General features: G+C 41.9%; 1 protein-coding gene across 3 annotated transcripts in view; it reads right to left on the bottom strand.

Moving 5' to 3' along the window:
• The window catches only part of ACBD6 (acyl-CoA binding domain containing 6), a 194458-nt gene extending 184667 nt beyond the window's left edge, over nt 1–9791 (bottom strand). For 2 of the 3 annotated variants that reach the window (XM_024976524.2, XM_024976523.2), the window contains exons 1-2: nt 9276–9791; nt 2198–2262 (exon numbers count right to left, since the gene is read on the bottom strand). In XM_024976524.2, coding sequence (XP_024832292.1) covers nt 2198–2262; nt 9276–9497 — 287 coding nt within the window. In that variant the 5' untranslated portion in view covers nt 9498–9791. 3 annotated transcript variants of the gene reach the window in all.
• Nucleotides 9792–17385: the final 7594 nt, after the last annotated feature.

The following is a 17385-nucleotide window of genomic DNA, read 5'->3' on the forward strand; positions in this document are numbered from 1 at the left end:
GATGGAGGAGCCTGGTAGGCTGCAGTCCATGGGGTCGCTAAGAGTCAGACACGACTGAGCGACTTCACTTCCACTTTTCACTTTCATGCATTGGAGAAGGAAATGGCAACCCACTCCAGTGTTCTTGCCTGAAGAATCCCAGGGACGGGGGAGGCTGGTGGGCTGCCGTCTATGGGGTCGCACAGAGTCAGACACGACTGAAGCGACCTAGCAGCAGCAGCAAACAAATGTATATGAACTGTATTTAGATTTCCCCAAAATATTCTTTATAGCTTTCTTTTTCCAGATGAGGAGCCAATCAAGACTCACACATAACACTGAGTTTCAAGTATGTTTAGTCTTTTTGTCTTCCATGATACTGATATTTTTTTTAACAGTTCGAACCAGGTGTTTTTTAAAACATCTTTCAATTTGCATTTGTCTGATTGTTTCCTCACCTAGAGAGTTTTCTTGCCAAAAATGATTAATCATGATTAGAATCAGGTGAAATATTTGGCAAGCGCAACATATAGGTGAAATGTCCTTTACAATTCATCACATCAGGGGCACATGACAGCAGTTCATCCCATCCTTAGTGATAAGAGTCAGGATTTAGTACAAGCAGTGTCTCCAGGTTTTCTCTTTGTAATTAATAATTAAACTCTTATTGTGTGAACTCAGATTGTGTGAATGTTGTTCCCAAGTTGTTTTTCATCTAATGGTTTTAGCATCTATTGATGATTCTTGCCTGAATTATTATAATTGTAAAGTCTAAACTTTTAAAAACTACTAAAAACAATGAAAAAATAGGAAAACACAGGGGAGAAAGTAATGGTGAACTTATAATTCATAAATTAAAAAATGCACAAAATATGCATCAGGTAGTCTTATAACAGTAATAAAATGCCAGTCAGAGAACTATCGGAGAAGGCAATGGCACCCCACTCCAGTACTCTTGCCTGGAAAATCCCATGGACGGAGGAGCCTGGTAGGCTGCAGTCCATGGGGTCGCTAAGAGTCAGACACGACTGAGCGACTTCACTTTCACTTTTCACTTTCATGCATTAGAGAAGGAAATGGCAATCCACGCCAGTGTTCTTGCCTGGAGAATCCCAGGGACGGGGGAGCCTGGTGGGCTGCCGTCTATGGGGTCGCACAGAGTCGGACATGACTGAAGCGACGTAGCAGCAGCAGAGAACTATTTGTTGTCATCAGCATAGGAAGCTTGAGCCAGAAAGAAAATCAAAGCACAGCTTCCTTCACTGAGAATGCTCTATACAAAAGAAGTCAGCTGAACTAAATAATTGTGCTTAATGACATTATGGATTTGCATTCAGGTTCAAACTCTACATTTCCTCACAGCTGGGTGACAAACAGTTCCCAGACAGGCAACTTGTTCAGGGAACCACATTTTGAGGAGCACTGCTCTAGAAAGAATGTGAGAAACCAGTTGTAGTTCTTCTCTCTACAACCATATTTCACCTTTTCTTTTTAAACCTTTCCTTCTCTACTTTTAATTTCAGGCGGATGCTCCAAAGTCCTTTCTTCTGTAAGTTTCCCTATTGTATATGATTTCTCTCTTTTCACTTAAGGTAGGAGGATATAAGGCCTCATATGACAGGATGTAATCTCTGAATTATAATTAAAAACAAAAAAATTCTAGGAGGGCATAGTCTTTCTATGGATTCAGGAAAGAAGCAGGCTCAGTATCTATTTTTCTTTCTCCCTGTGCTCAAGAGGTTATTAGAAGTACTTCTTTACCATGGTAGGCAAGGAACGGAAGAGCATTAGAGATGAGGAGAAAAAACTGGGGAAGGAAAAAAAGAGTAAAATATGGGGATTTACCCTGCTCTTCTCCCTTCCCATCCTCCAGAACTTCTTCCAAGATCCCTCCAGAGAGAAGTGGTGACCCATTAGGGGCTGTATGATAAGGAAGGAAAATTTCAAGCAACAGCTCTTACAGTCACTCTCTAAGAAGTGATTCATATGTGAGGAATGTATGAACTACTTATATACCAACATCAAAGCATAAGAATCCTTTAGGAGACTTATCTAAAATCGGCTTCTTTTAATCTCTCTCCCAACTGCCTGTCATTAGCACTGCCTACAGCAGAAAGAGATTAATATAAAAATAATTCTTTAATCTGCTCACTACTTTCTAATTCCTAAACACCTAAACCCTTTACAACAACCACATTAGATCCCAAGAATTTCTTACCATTTTTGCTTTCCTTCAAAGTCAAAGAAGCTTGGTTTAGGTGTATTGCAATTTCCAACTTTGACCTAAATGAAGGGGGTGGGCAGAGATAAAACCAAGAACTTATTTTTCAAAAAACTGCCTGAGAAACTTTTAATTTTTAAATCTATTATGTATACTTTGTAACTATAGGTTAGAAAATATCTACAACTATATAAAATAATAAAATGTAACATACTTTGCAAAAGCAAACCAAAAAAATAAACTTTAAATGGAGGCTGCTTTGGCTTATTGCATAAAACAACCGTTAACTAGCAGTATAACACATTTAAAAAATGAATGATAAACAGTTACATTCCTAAATTAGACAAATTGTGTATATATATATAAAACAAATTATAGATTTTGTAATCATGCTACCACTTACAATGTAGAATAATTTTAAAATATGCAATAAACAAGCTTTAAAGTACAGTTTATCAGAATTCATCATACAGTCTGTTGATGCTGATTCTCAACACTATCCACATTTTTTCTCTCTCAAACTCCAGAATAAAACACACTATTTTCAAGTTTATGAAACTAGTCAGTATAAATTTAGATGCTAAAAGCCATGAAAAAATTTCAAGGCTCTCAACAACAAATTCTATAAATTCTATCTATTCCACAATAATCTTCTCTTGTTCATGGTCAATATTTATTTTTAATCCTCAAACACTTGTAGTTAAACTACACAGTGATTATTTGCATTATGAATAAGCATAAATGAAATTCACACAAGTTAGACTTTACTGCACACCTTGATTCCCCCTGGCACAAGTAATCTCCCTTTCTGATGAACTCTCACAACACTTTCTCTCTCTCTGTGATGGCACTTTTCACATTTCCCTTGTGTTAGCGAGGTTTGTGTAGTCTCATCTTTCTACAAGAATAAAGTCTCTCAGAAACTATTCTTAACCCACCCATTGCACATAGCATAGTGTCTAACTGAAGGCAGTAAAAAAAAAAAAAAAAAAAAAGTTTGTTGCATATGGAATGTATACATTAGGCATGTGTTCAACACAATACCTACCCACTATCTCCCTAAAGCTAAATACCACAATCTGAACCCTACCTACTTCTCTGGGACCTTCCCACTACCCCCTAATACTCCTAACACATGCATTTTGCTAAAATCAAACTGATAGTCCACTCATTAACCAGACTGGTCTACTCAACTGCCTTAAGGATTTTCATTTTTATTCTATTTTTCTCACATTATTTCCCTCAACTGAAAAGTCCTCACCTTCTTCCCTCCACTTTTCAAAATGCTCCTTTCAGTACCACTGAAGGTTCAGATTCTAAGGAACCCTTTCAGTCTATAATGATCTCATTCAGCTCTGATTTCCTAATAACTGTCATCTCTATTATCTGCTTAGTAATTAATCGCATGGCTCTCTGGTCATTATTAAAATGTACAGTGACACAGGGGCAGTCCAGTGAGGAAGGGACAGGAAGAAGAAAGATGAAAGAGCAGGAGCTGCATTTCTTAAACAATCACCATAAACCAAAAGCTTCACATAAGTCAAAGGAGCCACACAACAATCCTGTTAGGCTTGTCGTTACGTACTCATTCTATAAATGAGTACAGAGAAGCTGAGGAGGATTGTCACTGCTCACAGATTTATAAATCTTGAATCAGGAGTCAAGACTTGACTCCAGGACTGACATCAAAGTCCAATACTCCTCTACTAGACATCACTCGGTTTCGTATGCTATATAGAATCCAGGCTTCCATTCTGGCATCTCTAAAATCACTTGAACGACTGGACTGTTAGAAATATGAAATGAGATAAACTATTAGGTATCATAAAAATAGCAATTACTTTGTGTTTTTTCGTCCAGACAACAGCCAGTGGCAGAAACAAATGCCAATGCCTATCCTTCATTTCTCCCACAGTGACAGAAGTCTCAGCCAGACACAAGATCATTGAGCTGAACATTTTACGTGACTGTGCAACTTCCGCCCAGGTCCAGGGAACTGGATGTGTGTAAAAATGATATAAATATCTTCCTTAAAAAGTAAGAGGGACTTGTTCTTCCCTTTCTCTCTGCCTAGGCTAGAACTGATCATGGAAAGATCTTACTGCAGCAGTTCTAAAACTTTCTGGTCTTGTAACCCCTTTACACTCTTAGAGACTGAGCCCCCCAAAGAGTTTTTGTTTATGTGGATTATATTGATCAATATTTACCAGATTAGAAATGAAAATATATTTTAAAATGTGAATTAATTTTAAAAATAATAAACTTGTTACATGTTAACATAAATAACAAAATTAATAAATAACAAAAAATAACTATATATTTTAAGGCAAAAAAATATTTAGTGAGAAAAGTGACACTGTTTTACATTTTACAAATCTCTTTACTATCTGAATAGAAGGCAGGTGTATTCTACTTCTGCATTCAGTCTATTGTGATACATTATTTTAGATGAAGAAAGCAACTTCACACAGATACATTGTTAGAAAAGACAGAAGTATTTTAGTAGCATTTTGAGATAATTGTAGATATTCTTCTTTGATATCACACCAAATCTCAACAAGTAGCAGTTTCTTCAAGGATAGCTTCTTAAAGATTCTTCCCTGGTGGCTTAGATGGTAAAGCATCTGCCCACAATGTGGGAGACCTGGGTTCAATCCCTGGGTCTGGAAGAACCCCTGGAGAAGGAAATGGCAACCCACCCCAGTATTCTTGCCTGAAAAATCCCATGGATGGAGGGGCCTGGCAGGCTACAGTCTATGGGGTCGCAAAGGATCAGACACGACTGAGCAACTTCACTTTCTTTTCTTTCTTTCACAATGTGGAATCTGAAGCCACATCAACAAATTTTTTATACTGTTACATTAAAATCCATTGGTCTGACTCGCATACTTTGAATGCATCTTCTATCCACACGTAATTTGTAACTTCATTCCCTGCAACATCTGAAAATAGTTCACTGAGTTGTGCAGATCTTCCAAATGTTGACCTATTTCATTACACACACAACAGTAAAAGTTCACAATCACTAAAGCTAGCACTAATCTATCAAAAACATTTTTTAGTATTAGGAACCTGTCAAGATCAGGTGGCAGGTACAGATTTTCCAAACCTAATTTTCACTTCAAGGCTCAAATGTTGTCACTGGCAACAAATACCAGCAGTTGTTTTCCTTTAAGTGACAGTCTGACTTCTCTTTTTCAAGAAACTGTATGCCAAATACTCAAGCTTGAATAAGCATAGTTTATCTGTAAGTTGCTATATTAAGTTAAAATTATGTATGTTGAGAAAAGTGGGTAGCTCAACTTGCAACTCAAAATTTACACAGGCGTTTTTCTTCAAAACAGCCAACAATAATTCAGTATGCAGGAGACATATTTTGTGTGTACCCCTATTTTATCACACACAACATTAAAAAGACTTGTATTCAAGAGTTAAAATTAAATAAAATCAGTAATGTTTACTGCTTTATCAAAGGCATTTTAAAGTGAAACTGGCCTTTTTCTTTTTAAATTCATCAGTCAGTTCAGTTCAGTCGCTCAGTCATGTCCGACTCTTTGCAACCTCATGAACCGCAGCACGCCAGGCCTCCCTGTCCATCACCAACTCCCGGAGTTTACCCAAACTCATGTCCATTGAGTCAGCGATGCCATCTAACCATCTCATCCTCTGTTGTCCCCTTCTCCTCCTGCCCTCTATCTTTCCCAACATCAGGGTCTTTTCAAATGAATCAGCTCTTCGCATCAGGTGGCCAAAATATTGGAGTTTCAGCTTCAACATCAGTCCTTCCAATGAATATTCAGGACTGATTTCCTTTAGGATGGACTGGATGGATCTCCTTGCAGTCCAAGGGACTCTCAAGAGTCTTCTCCAACACCACAGTTCAAAAGCATCAATTCTTCCGCGCTCGGCTTTCTTTACAGTCCAACTTAAATTCAGAGTACACAGTGGTTTAAAAAAAAAGTTAAAAAATACTACTGCTGCCACTGCCTTGATTCACGCTAACACATCAGCAGTTTTATCCACCATGACAGCACAGAAGAAAGGCAAATACAAACATACCTCGTTTTATTGCACTTTGCTTTATTGTGCTTTGCAGATACTGCATTTTTCACAAATTGAAGGTCTGTGCATACCCTGTATCAAGCAAGTTTATTGCAACCATTTTCCCAATAGCATTAGCTCACTTCATGTCTCTAGGTCACATTTTGCTAATTCTCCCAGTATATCAAACCCTCCACTAGCAAGATTACAAGTCATTGAAGGCTCAGACGATGGTTAGCACTTTTTAGCAATAAAGTATTTTTCAACTGAGGTATGTACATGTTTTTAGACATAAGGCTACTGCACACTTAATAGACTACAGTATAGTGGAGACATAACTTTTATATTGGAGAAGGAAACGGCACCCCACTCCAGTATTCTTGCCTGGAGAATTCCATGGACGGAGGGGCCTTGTAGGCTACACTCCACGGGGTCTCAAAGAGTCGGATGTAACTGAGCAATGAACACTTCAGCTTTCATGTGCATTGGGAAACCAAAAAATTCCTGTGACTCACTTTATTGTGATATCTGCTTCATTGCAGTGGTCTAGAACCAAACACTCGTATCTCTGAGGTATGCCTGTATTGTCTTAGTATTATTATGAAAATAGTTTTGACTTTATATTCTCTGAAGTCTGAGGGATTCTCAGGGGGGGTCTGTAGACCACAGTTGGAGAACGGCTGCCCTAGAGAATGGCTAACCTACAAGACAGAAAAAGACTGAGCCCCTGGCTGATTACATGAAGCGGAGCACCCTATCAGCCTAGATCAGCCACCTCTAGCCCATTATCTGAGATGAAAATAAAAGTTCAGCAGCTGAGCCGGTATCCTGACACAGAAGCTTTTGTATTCCCAAATTCAAAGAACAGTTCTGGATCCAGAAAAGACTGGATAAATAAAACTACAGAATTCTAGGACCTCATTAGTAACACATTTCAAATCATTAGATAATGAATCCTAAGCTATGAAACAGAGTTATAAAATGTAGCACTTTAACAGAGCATCACCTAAACTCTGTTGTCTCTGATATATACATGATATTTTCAGGGCCCCTGAAACAGACTGTTTCAACCAAGGTTGCCAATGGTAAATGCCAGTGAATCAAGTGTACCCAGGTTAAAGTAGGAAGATGTGTTGACTATCCCCACTTGTGCTGGTGCTGAAGGCTCCTCAACAGGAGTTTGAAATTTTCACTGTCCTTGGGTTTTCACAGGTGTCAGCCAGTTCCCTTTTGTTGGCACAGTGCAGGCTGATGAACGTTAACTGCTGTGATCTTTTTGAAACCACTAAAAGATGCTAGTGGAACCACTGGCTTATCTGAGACTAAGAGAACTATTATGTTAGGTAAGGTTAGGTCTCTGCCTGAGAAAACAATGTTCACAGCTCAGTTTATTTTTAGCCTTCTCCTGCTGACAAAATAGAGTGTTATTTGGAATAGAAAGTGAAATTATTTCATGAGAAAAGCCGATTTTATGAGAAATGTAATTATTTTACGACAAATTTTGATCCACTATGCAGGAATTATATTGAACTCTCAACTCTGTTATTCTATCAAAGACTTCTATTTTTAATACCGCCACAGAATTCTGATAGACACAAAATATTTAGAAGAGACTGATGAACACTGAATGTCCTAACATCCCTAAGTAAGCATAATCTTATTCTCCAGTTCTCTAGTAATTATTCTCTCATAATGAGGAATTTTATTTCCAGATACAGAATATCTCTAAACACTCTAATGCCAAGAGGGTGATGAATGCACACCTCTTCCAGACTATCTGGATGAAGTACACCTGAGACAGAATGGTTTAGCAGCTGGCAGGTGATGATAGTTCACTGATGACTTGGTATCAGATATTTAACGATGCTGATGCTAATACCAATAAAGATATGTCATAGAGAGGAAAACAATGTTTCTTGGAAATGTGGAGAAAATTAGTCTTATCCTGCCCAGAGAATTATCAGTCAGCCATGTTACTTGTCCAAACACAATGCTCAATAAATTCTTGTGAAATAATTGAAAGTCTCATTGTAATGTTATTAGGACAGGACTAATAACCAAAGAGAAAACAGATACCCAGAACTTTTGCAAGAGAAAAAATTCTGAGGCCAATTCAGGGGCAATTTTCATTGAACACTATAATTTATATCATTTATCCCTACAACTACATCTCTCAGGTCACTTTAACTGATATTCATCGATCTTCAAAAGAATCTTCATCTCAAGTCAGTATATTCAGTTTATGGTACAGAGGGACCCCCACAACTATTTCTTTTTAAAGAATATAAGGGGAAACAGATAACAAGAGGCATAAAATGGACTATTATTCAGAACTCCATTGCTTCCTGTGTTCCAAAAGCTGGAGTCTTCCTCAACTTTTAACCCTTGTTGGCAGCTTTTCACATGTTTAAATCTAAACTCCTCAGGTAACTTTTGTAAATCTCTTGATGGCAAGTATCATGATGTTTTTGCTTCTCTGGATCCCCCACAGGTGTAACTCCCAAGTGTTTTACTATAAAATATGCTAAACAAGTATTGTTGATTATGATGAAGCGCTAATTTTCCAACCCAATTACTCTCTGAGGTTAATAAAAGGTGTGCCATATGACATTATTGTATTTCCATACCTCCAGGTAATTTCAGAGCCTTAGACTCGGGAGCTACAAGCTAGTTCTGGTTCTGATTGTTTACCCATTTTGTAAATGTTCTGAAGCTGATGAAGGGCATAAGGGCAAGGTCACTAAACAAGTCGGGAAAGCCCCAGAAAAACTGTCCCTCAGTAAACAAGTCGGGAAAGACCCAGAAAAACTGTCTCTCAGTGTCAGCTAAATATTGCTCCTAGGATAGCAGACAGGTCCTTTCGCTGTCCAAAACGAAGCTAATCCTTAGATGATTAAACACACACACACACACACACACACACACAAACTTCATTATACCTGACCATTAACCAAGCACTTTCACCATCTGTTTTTGGCGGAAAGAGAAGGCTTACGGTCACGCTCCGGCACCCAGCCCTTCCCTGCTACTTTACCTGCTTGTACCTGGCATACAGGTACAAGAGCTGCTCCCTGCTGGCCACTTGCACCAGGCCTTGGAGGTGCTCTGCAGCCTTCTCAAACAGCTCTGGCAGACTCCTGGATGCCTCGATCTTGGGGCTCTGGAGGGATTCCACATCCCCGGAGTCGTCCCCGGAGCTCAGCTCTCCGCCACTGTCGCCCGTGGTGGCCCCCGAGGGCAGGAATGACGAGGCCATGCGTCCGCCTGTCTTCTGGACCAGGTTTGACGCCTGCGTGGGGGCCTGGCCCACCAGTCCCGAGCTCAAGTCGCACCCAACTCACCTAACCCGAGCTCCCTCGCTTAACTCAGCCTCGCTCCCTCTATCCCCCTGGTCTCCCTGGGCGTGCAGGGAGGTCCCCGGCACCCTCTGCTGCTCTCCCCCGCTGCCCGGTCTCTTCCGGCTTCCCCAGGCTAACAGGGAGCTCGGGCTAGCCCAGATCGCTCCCGCGGCGCGGGGGTCTACGAGCAGCACAGCAAGGGGTCCCGGAACAAGGGCGGCGGGGGGCGGGCGGGCGACAGGCGCCTGGGGGCGTGGCGGGGGCGTGGCGAGGGCGTGGCGAGCGCTGGGCTGCCTGCACGCCGAGCACGCGCCCTGGGTTCCGCACTCCAGCCAGTTCCGCTGTGGGCCGTAGAAGTGTGGGGGAACTTATGGGACCGCGCTGGGCTAACGCTGCTTGGAGAAACTGTCCTCAAACGTTGAGGTGTCCGTTAGTCGTTTCGTTGAAAATACCGGATCCCATTCTCGGGTTAGGCCTTCTAGAGTGGGGAAGGAGGCCGTGTATTTCAGAGTGTATCGGTAGAAGTGGAGTCCTGGGAAACTTGGAGCTGAGGACGAAGGTTCCGCCTGAGCCCGCCTCCCCGGGTTTTGTGTCCCTGTGCTGTGCCTAGTCGTTCAGTCGTGTCCGACTCTGCGACCTGATGGACTGTAGCCCGTTAGGCTCCTCTGTCCATGGGGATTCTCCAGGCAAAAATATCAGACTGGGTTGCCATGCCTCTTCCAGGGTATCTTCCCAACCCAGGGATCGAACCTTGTCTCCCTCATTACAAGAGGATTTTTTTTTTTTTTTTTTTTTTTACCGTCTGAGCCACCTCGAGCGGCCCCCAAAGGTCCTTGGATGTCTGCATCCGTTGCTGGAGAGTTTGGTTTTAACTTGAATAGTGAAAGAGAATTTGGGAGATTGGGCCATCAGTTCAGTCTCTCCGTGTCTTGCTTTGCACGCATTCATAACCATCATCTGTCAGAGGTTTAGGGAACCCCTTCCCCAGTGCCCTTAGCACGATGCTCCTTCCCAGCTCAGCCTTTGCCACTGTGCTTTGGCAGACCCTGAGAAATGAAGCCGAAAATGCCCTGCATAGTTCTGCTCTATAGGAGCTTAGGAAACTGCAAAAAAAACTATGACATGATTATAATAGTGTCAAAGGAAATAATTAATAACCAATCTGTAGTAACACTAGAAGAGAGTTTTATTTGGGCAGAACTGGGAGAAATATCAATAACCTCAGATATGCTGATGACACGCAACTAACAAGCCTCTTGATGAGAGTGAAAGAGGAGAGTGAAAAAGTTGGCTTAAAGCTCAACATTCAGAAAACGAAGATCATGGCATCTGGTCCCATCACTTCATGGGAAATAGATGGGGAAACAGTGGAAACAGTGTCAGACTTTATTTTGGGGGGCTCCAAAATCACTGCAGATAGTGACTGCAGCCATGAAATTAAAAGACGCTTACTCCTTGGAAGAAAAGTTATCAGATAAACCTAGAGAGCATATTCAAAAGCAGAGACATTCCTTTGCCAACAAAGGTCCGTCTAGTCAAGGCTATGGGTTTTCCAGTGGTCATGTATGGATGTGAGAGTTGGACTGTGAAGAAAGCTGAGCGCCGAAGAATGGATGCTTTTGAACTGTGGTGTTGGAGAAGACTCTTGAGAGTCCCTTGGACTGCAAGGAGATCCAACCAGTCCATTCTGAAGGAGATCAGTCCTGGGTGTTCACTGGAAGGACTGATGCTGAAGCTGAAACTCCAGTACTTTAGCCACCTCATGCGAAGAGTTGACTCATTGGAAAAGACTCTGATGCTGGGAGGGACTGGGGGCAGGAGGAGAAGGGGAAGACAGAGGATGAGATGGCTGGATGGCATCACCGACTTGATGGACGTGAGTCTGAGTGAACTCCGGGAGTTGGTGATGGACAGGGAGGCCTGGTGTGCTGCGATTCATGGGGCCACAAAGAGTCGGACATGACTGAGAGACTGAACTGAACTGAACTGAACTGAGGACCTTAGTCAACCTCTCAGTAGCTCTGAGGAACTGACCCAGAAAAGCATGGTTTTCAGCAGTTTTGTATCTTTTCAGAATAAAGAACATCAAACCTGGTAGGAATACATTATCTCACAGTTCAAAAAAAAGACAGAAAAGACAGATTAGCTTGTACACACCAAATCAGTATGGCTCTGGCACCTAGGAAAGAAGAAGCCTTATCATTGAAGGAGTAGTAGAATTGATGTCCCAGAAAGGGAGGCGTTTATCTCTATCTTCAAAGGGGACTTTTTTTTTTAAATTCTGGACAGTGCAGCCTTTCTTCAGTAATTAAAGCAGATGTACAATGCATGTTTGATGGAGTACAAGATTTGCTGTTGTAGTTGGCATAAGTGAAAGTAGTGAAAGTGTTAACCGCTCAGTTGGCATGCCCACACCTCAGTATGTGAAAATTTCTTCCATCAATAGTTAAGTTTTACTGAGTGGTTATTGTGTCCTCTTGTTCTTGTTCAGTCACCCAGTCACGTCCGACTCTGAGACCCTGTGGACTGCAGCACACCAGGCCTCCCTGTCCCTCACCATCTCCTGGAATTTGTCCAAGTTCATGTTCATTACATCGGTGATGCCGTCTAGCCATCTTCTCTAATGCCCTCTTCTCCTACTGCCCTCAATCTTTCCCAACATCAGGGACTTTTCCAGTGAGTTATCTGTTCACATCAGATGACCAAAATACTGGAGCATCAGCTTCAGCATCGGTAAAAATTCCAGTGAATAGTCAACAAACAGTGCTTTTTGATAGAAGAAAACAACAAAAGGGAAAAGACTAGAGATCTCTTCAGGAAAATTGGAAACATTAAGGGAGCATTCTGCCCAAGATGTGCAGAATAAAGCATAAAAATGGTAGAGACCTAATAGATGCTAAAGAGATCAAGAAGAGATGGAAAGAATACATGGAAGAACCGTGTAAAAAAGATCTTAATGAACTGGATTACTATGATGTTGTGGTTAGTCACCCAGAACCAGACATTCTGGAGAGCAAAGTCAAGTGGGCCTTAAGAAACACTGCTGTTAATAAAGCTAGGGGATTCGATGAAATTCTAGCAGAAATAATCAAGTCCCTAAAGGATGATGCCATCAAAGTTTTGCATTCGTTATGTCACCAAATCGGAAGACCCAGCAGTGGCCACAAGACTGGAAAAGGTCAATCCTCATCCTAACTCCCAAGAAGGGTACCAAAGAATGTGCTGAACATGGGGCAGTTGCACTGATTTCCCACGCTAGTAAGTGAAGTTGCTCAGTTGTGTCCGACTCTTTGCAATCCCATGGACTGTAGCCTACCAGGCTCCTCCGTCCATGGAATTTTTCAGGCAAGAATACTGGAGTGGGTTGCCATTAAAATCTTGCATGCTAGGCTTCAGCATTATGTGAACTAAGAAATTCCAGATGTCCAAGCTAGGTTTAGAAAAGGAAGAGGAACTAGAGATCAAATTGCCAACATTCGCTGGATTATAGAGAAAGCAAGGGAATTTCAGAAAAACATCTATCTCTGTTTCATTGACTACGCTAAGCCTTTGACTGTGCGGATCATTGAAAAACTGTGGGAAGATCTTAGATGGAAATACCAGACCATCTTACCTGTCTCCTGAGAAACCTGTATGCAGGTCAAGAAGCAGTAGTTGAAACCTTGTATGGGACAACTGATCGGTTCAAGATCAAGAAGAAAGTATGACAGGGCTGTCTGCTGTCACCCTGTTTGTTTAACGTGTATGCTGAGCACATCATGAGAAATACCAGACTGGATGATTACAAGCTGGAATCAAGATAGGCGGGAGAAACATCAACAACCTCAGATATGCAGATGATACCACTCTAATGGCCGAAGGCAAAGAGCCTCTTGATGAGGATGAAGGAGGAGAATGAAAGAGCCAGCTTAAAACTAAATATTTAAAAAAAACTAAGATCATGGCATCCAGCCCCATAACTGCATGGCAAATAGAAGGGGAAAAGGTGGAAGCAGTTACAGATTTCCTCCTCTTGGGCTCCAAAATCACTGCGGACAGTGACTGCAGTCATGAAATCAGAAGACCATTGCTTCTTGGCAGGAAAGCGATGACAAACTTAGTGTTTTGAAAAGCAGAGACATTACTCTGCCGACAAAGGTCCATATAGTCAAGGCTATGGTCTTCCCAGTGGTCACATACAGTTGTGAGAACTGGACCGTAAAGAAGGCAGAATGCCAGAGAATCGACGCCTTCAGACCATGGTGCTGGAGAAGACTCTTTGCGACCACTTGGACTGTAGCCTTCCAGGGTCCTCTGATGATGGAATTCTCCAGGTGAGACTACTGGAGTGTGTTGCCATTTCCTTATCCAGGGGATCTTCCCAACCCAGGAATTGAACCCAGGTCTCTTGCTCTTCGGGCAGATTCTTTACCATCTCAGCCACCAGGGAAGCCCCTATTATGTCCTAAGTGCTGTTAAAAAATAAAACAAAAACAGAATATTCATCTAGTTCTCAAAACATTCTAATAATCACCATCAGAGTGGTACAAAGAAAGTGTTGTAAAGAATGGCTATTCCCCATGTGGGGTTAGGCTTTAGATGGGTAGGCAGAGAAAGGGTAGACAGGATGAGAGAAGAGAAAAGGCAGGAGGGGAGAAAGCCTGAATCAGGATTCAACAAACATTCCTGGAGTATCCCAGTTGGGCCACTGTTAGTCCCTGCCTTCAGAGTACTCATGATCCACTCAAGGGATGGCTGATGAACAAAACCTTGCCTTTAGAAAAGGGATAATAGTAACTTACTGAATCCCTTCCTATTTAAGGGACTTAGCCCTTAGTGCTTAAGGTTTAGTTCAGTTCAGTTCAGTGACTCAGTCACGTCCGACTCTTTGTGACCCCATAAATTGCAGCACGCCAGGCTTCCCTGTCCATCACCAACTCCCGGAGTTCACTCAAACTCATGTCCATCAAGTCGGTGATGCCATCCAGCCATCTCATCCTCTGTCGTCCCCTTCTCCTCCTGCCCCCAGTCCCTGCCAGCATCAGTCTTTTCCAATGAGTCAGCTCTTCACATGAGGTGGCCAAAGTACTGGAGTTTCAGCTTCAGCATCAGTCCTTCCAGTGAACACCCAGGACTGACCTCCTTTAGAATGGACTGGTTGGATCTCCTTGCAGTCCAAGGGATTCTCAAGAGTCTTCTCCAACACCACAGCTCAAAAGCATCCATTCTTCTGTGCTCAGCTTTCTTCACAGTCCAACTCTCACATCCATACATGACCACTGGAAAACCCATAGCCTTGACTAGATGGACCTTTGTTGGAAAAGTAATGTCTCTGCTTTTGAATATGCTCTCTAGGTTGGTCATAACTTTTCTTCCAAGGAGTAAGTGTCTTTTAATTTCATGGCTGCAATCACCATCTGCAGTGATTTTGGAGCCCCAAAAAATAAAGTCTGACACTGTTTCCACGGTTTCCCCATCTATTTCTTATGAAGTGATGGAAGAAGATGCCATGATCTTAGTTTTCTGAATACTGAGCTTTAAGCCAACTTTTTCACTCTCCTCTTTCACTTTCATCAAGAGGCTTTTTAGTTCCTCTTCACTTTCTGCCATAAGGGTCGTGTCATCTGCATATCTGAGGTTACTGATATTTCTCCTGGGAATCTTGATTCCAGCTTATGCTTCTTCCAGCCCAGGTTTCTTATGATGTACTCTGCTGCTGCTGCTGCTGCTGCTGCTGCTAAGTCACTTCAGTCGTGTCCGACTCTGTGCAACCTCATAGACAGCAGCCCAGGAGGCTCCCCTGTCCCTGGGATTCTCCAGGCAAGAATACTGGAGTGGGTTGCCAATTTCCTTCTCCAATGCATGAAAGTGAAAAGTGAAAGTGAAGTCGCTCAGTCGTGTCCGACTCTTAGTGACCTCATGGACTGCAGCCTACCAGGCTCCTCCACATATGGGATTTTCCAGGCAAGAGTACTGGAGTGGGTTGCGATTGCCTTCAGCATATATAAGTTAAATAAGCAGGGTGACAATATACAGCCTTGATGTACTCCTTTTCCTATTTGGAACCAGTCTGTTCCATGTCCAGTTCTAACTGTTGCTTCCTGACCTGCATACACATTTCTCAAGAGGCAGGTCAGGTGGTCTGGTATTCCCATCTCTTTCAGAAATTTCCACAGTTTATTGTGATCCACAAGTCAAAGGCTTTGGCATAGTCAATAAAGCAGAAATGGATGTTTTTCTGGAACTCTCTTGCTTTTTTGATGATCCAGTGGATGTTGGCAATTTGATCTCTGGTTCCTCTGCCTTTTCAAAAAACAGCTTGAACATCTGGAAGTTCACGGTTCATGTACTGCTGAAGCCTGGCTTGTAGAATTTTGAGCATTACTTTACTAGCATGTGAGATGAGTGCAATTGTGCGGTAGTTTGAGCATTCTTTGGCATTGCCTTTCTTTGGGATTGGAATGAAAACTGACCTTTTCCAGTCCTGTGGCCACTGCTGAGTTTTCCACATTTGCTGGCATATTGAGTGCAGCACTTTCACAGCATCATCTTTCAGGATTTGAAATAGCTCAACTGGAATTCTATCACCTCCAATAGCTTTGTTCATAGTGATGCTTCCTAAGGCCCACTTGACTTCACATTCCAGGATGTCTGGCTCTAGGTGAGTGATCACACCATCATGATTATCTGGGTCGTGAAGATCTTTTTTGTACAGTTATTCTGTGTATTCTTGCCACCTCTTCTTAATACCTTCTGCTTCTGTTAGGTTGATACCATTTCTGTCCTTAATTGAGCCCATCTTTGCATGAAATGTTCCCTTGGTATCTCTAATTTTCTTGAAGAGATCTCTAGTCTTTCCCATTCTGTTCTTTTCCTCTATTTCTTTGCATTGATTGCTGAAGAAGGCTTTCTTATTTGGAACTCTGCATTCAGATGCTTATATCTTTCCTTTTCTCCTTTGCTTTTCACTTCTCTTCTTTTCACAGCTATTAGTAAGGCCTCCTCAGACAGCCATTTTGCTTTTTTGCATTTCTTTTCCATGGGGATGGTCTTGATCCCTGTCTCCTGTACAATGTCACAAACCTCATTCCATAGTTCATCAGGCACTCTATCTATCAGATCTAGGCCCTTAAATCTATTTCTCACTTCCACTGTATAATCATAAGGAATTCGATTTAGGTCATACCTGAATGGTCTAGTGGTTTTCCCTACTTTCTTCAATTTCAGTCTGAATTTGGCAATAAGAAGTTCATGATCTGAGCCACAGTCAGCTCCTGGTCTTGTTTTTGCTGACTGTATAGAGCTTCTCCATCTTTGGCTGCAAAGAATATAATCAGTCTGATTTTGGTGTTGACCATCTGGTGATGTCCATGTGTAGAGTCTTCTCTTGTGTTGTTGGAAGAGGGTGTTTGGTATGACCAGTGCATTTTCTTGCCAAAACTCTATTAGCCTTTGCCCTGCTTCATTCTGTATTCCAAGGCCAAATTTGCCTGTTACCCCAGGTGTTTCTTGACTTCTTACTTTTGCATTCCAGTCCTCTCTAATGAAAAGGACATCTTTTTTGGGTGTTAGTTCTAAAAGGTCTTGTAGGTCTTCATAGAACCATTCAACTTCAGCTTCTTCAGCGTTACTGGTTTGGGCATAGACTTGGATTACTGTGATGTTGAATGGTTTGCCTTGGAAACGAACAGAGATCATTCTGTCATTTTTGAGATTGCATCCAAGTACTGCATTTTCGACTCTTTTTGTTGACCATGATGGTTACTGCATTTCTTCTAAGTGATTCCTGCCAACAGTAGTAGATATAATGGTCATCTGAGTTAAATT

This window comes from Bos taurus, chromosome 16, assembly GCF_002263795.3.
Source record: "Bos taurus isolate L1 Dominette 01449 registration number 42190680 breed Hereford chromosome 16, ARS-UCD2.0, whole genome shotgun sequence".
Taxonomy (NCBI): Eukaryota; Metazoa; Chordata; class Mammalia; order Artiodactyla; family Bovidae; genus Bos; species Bos taurus.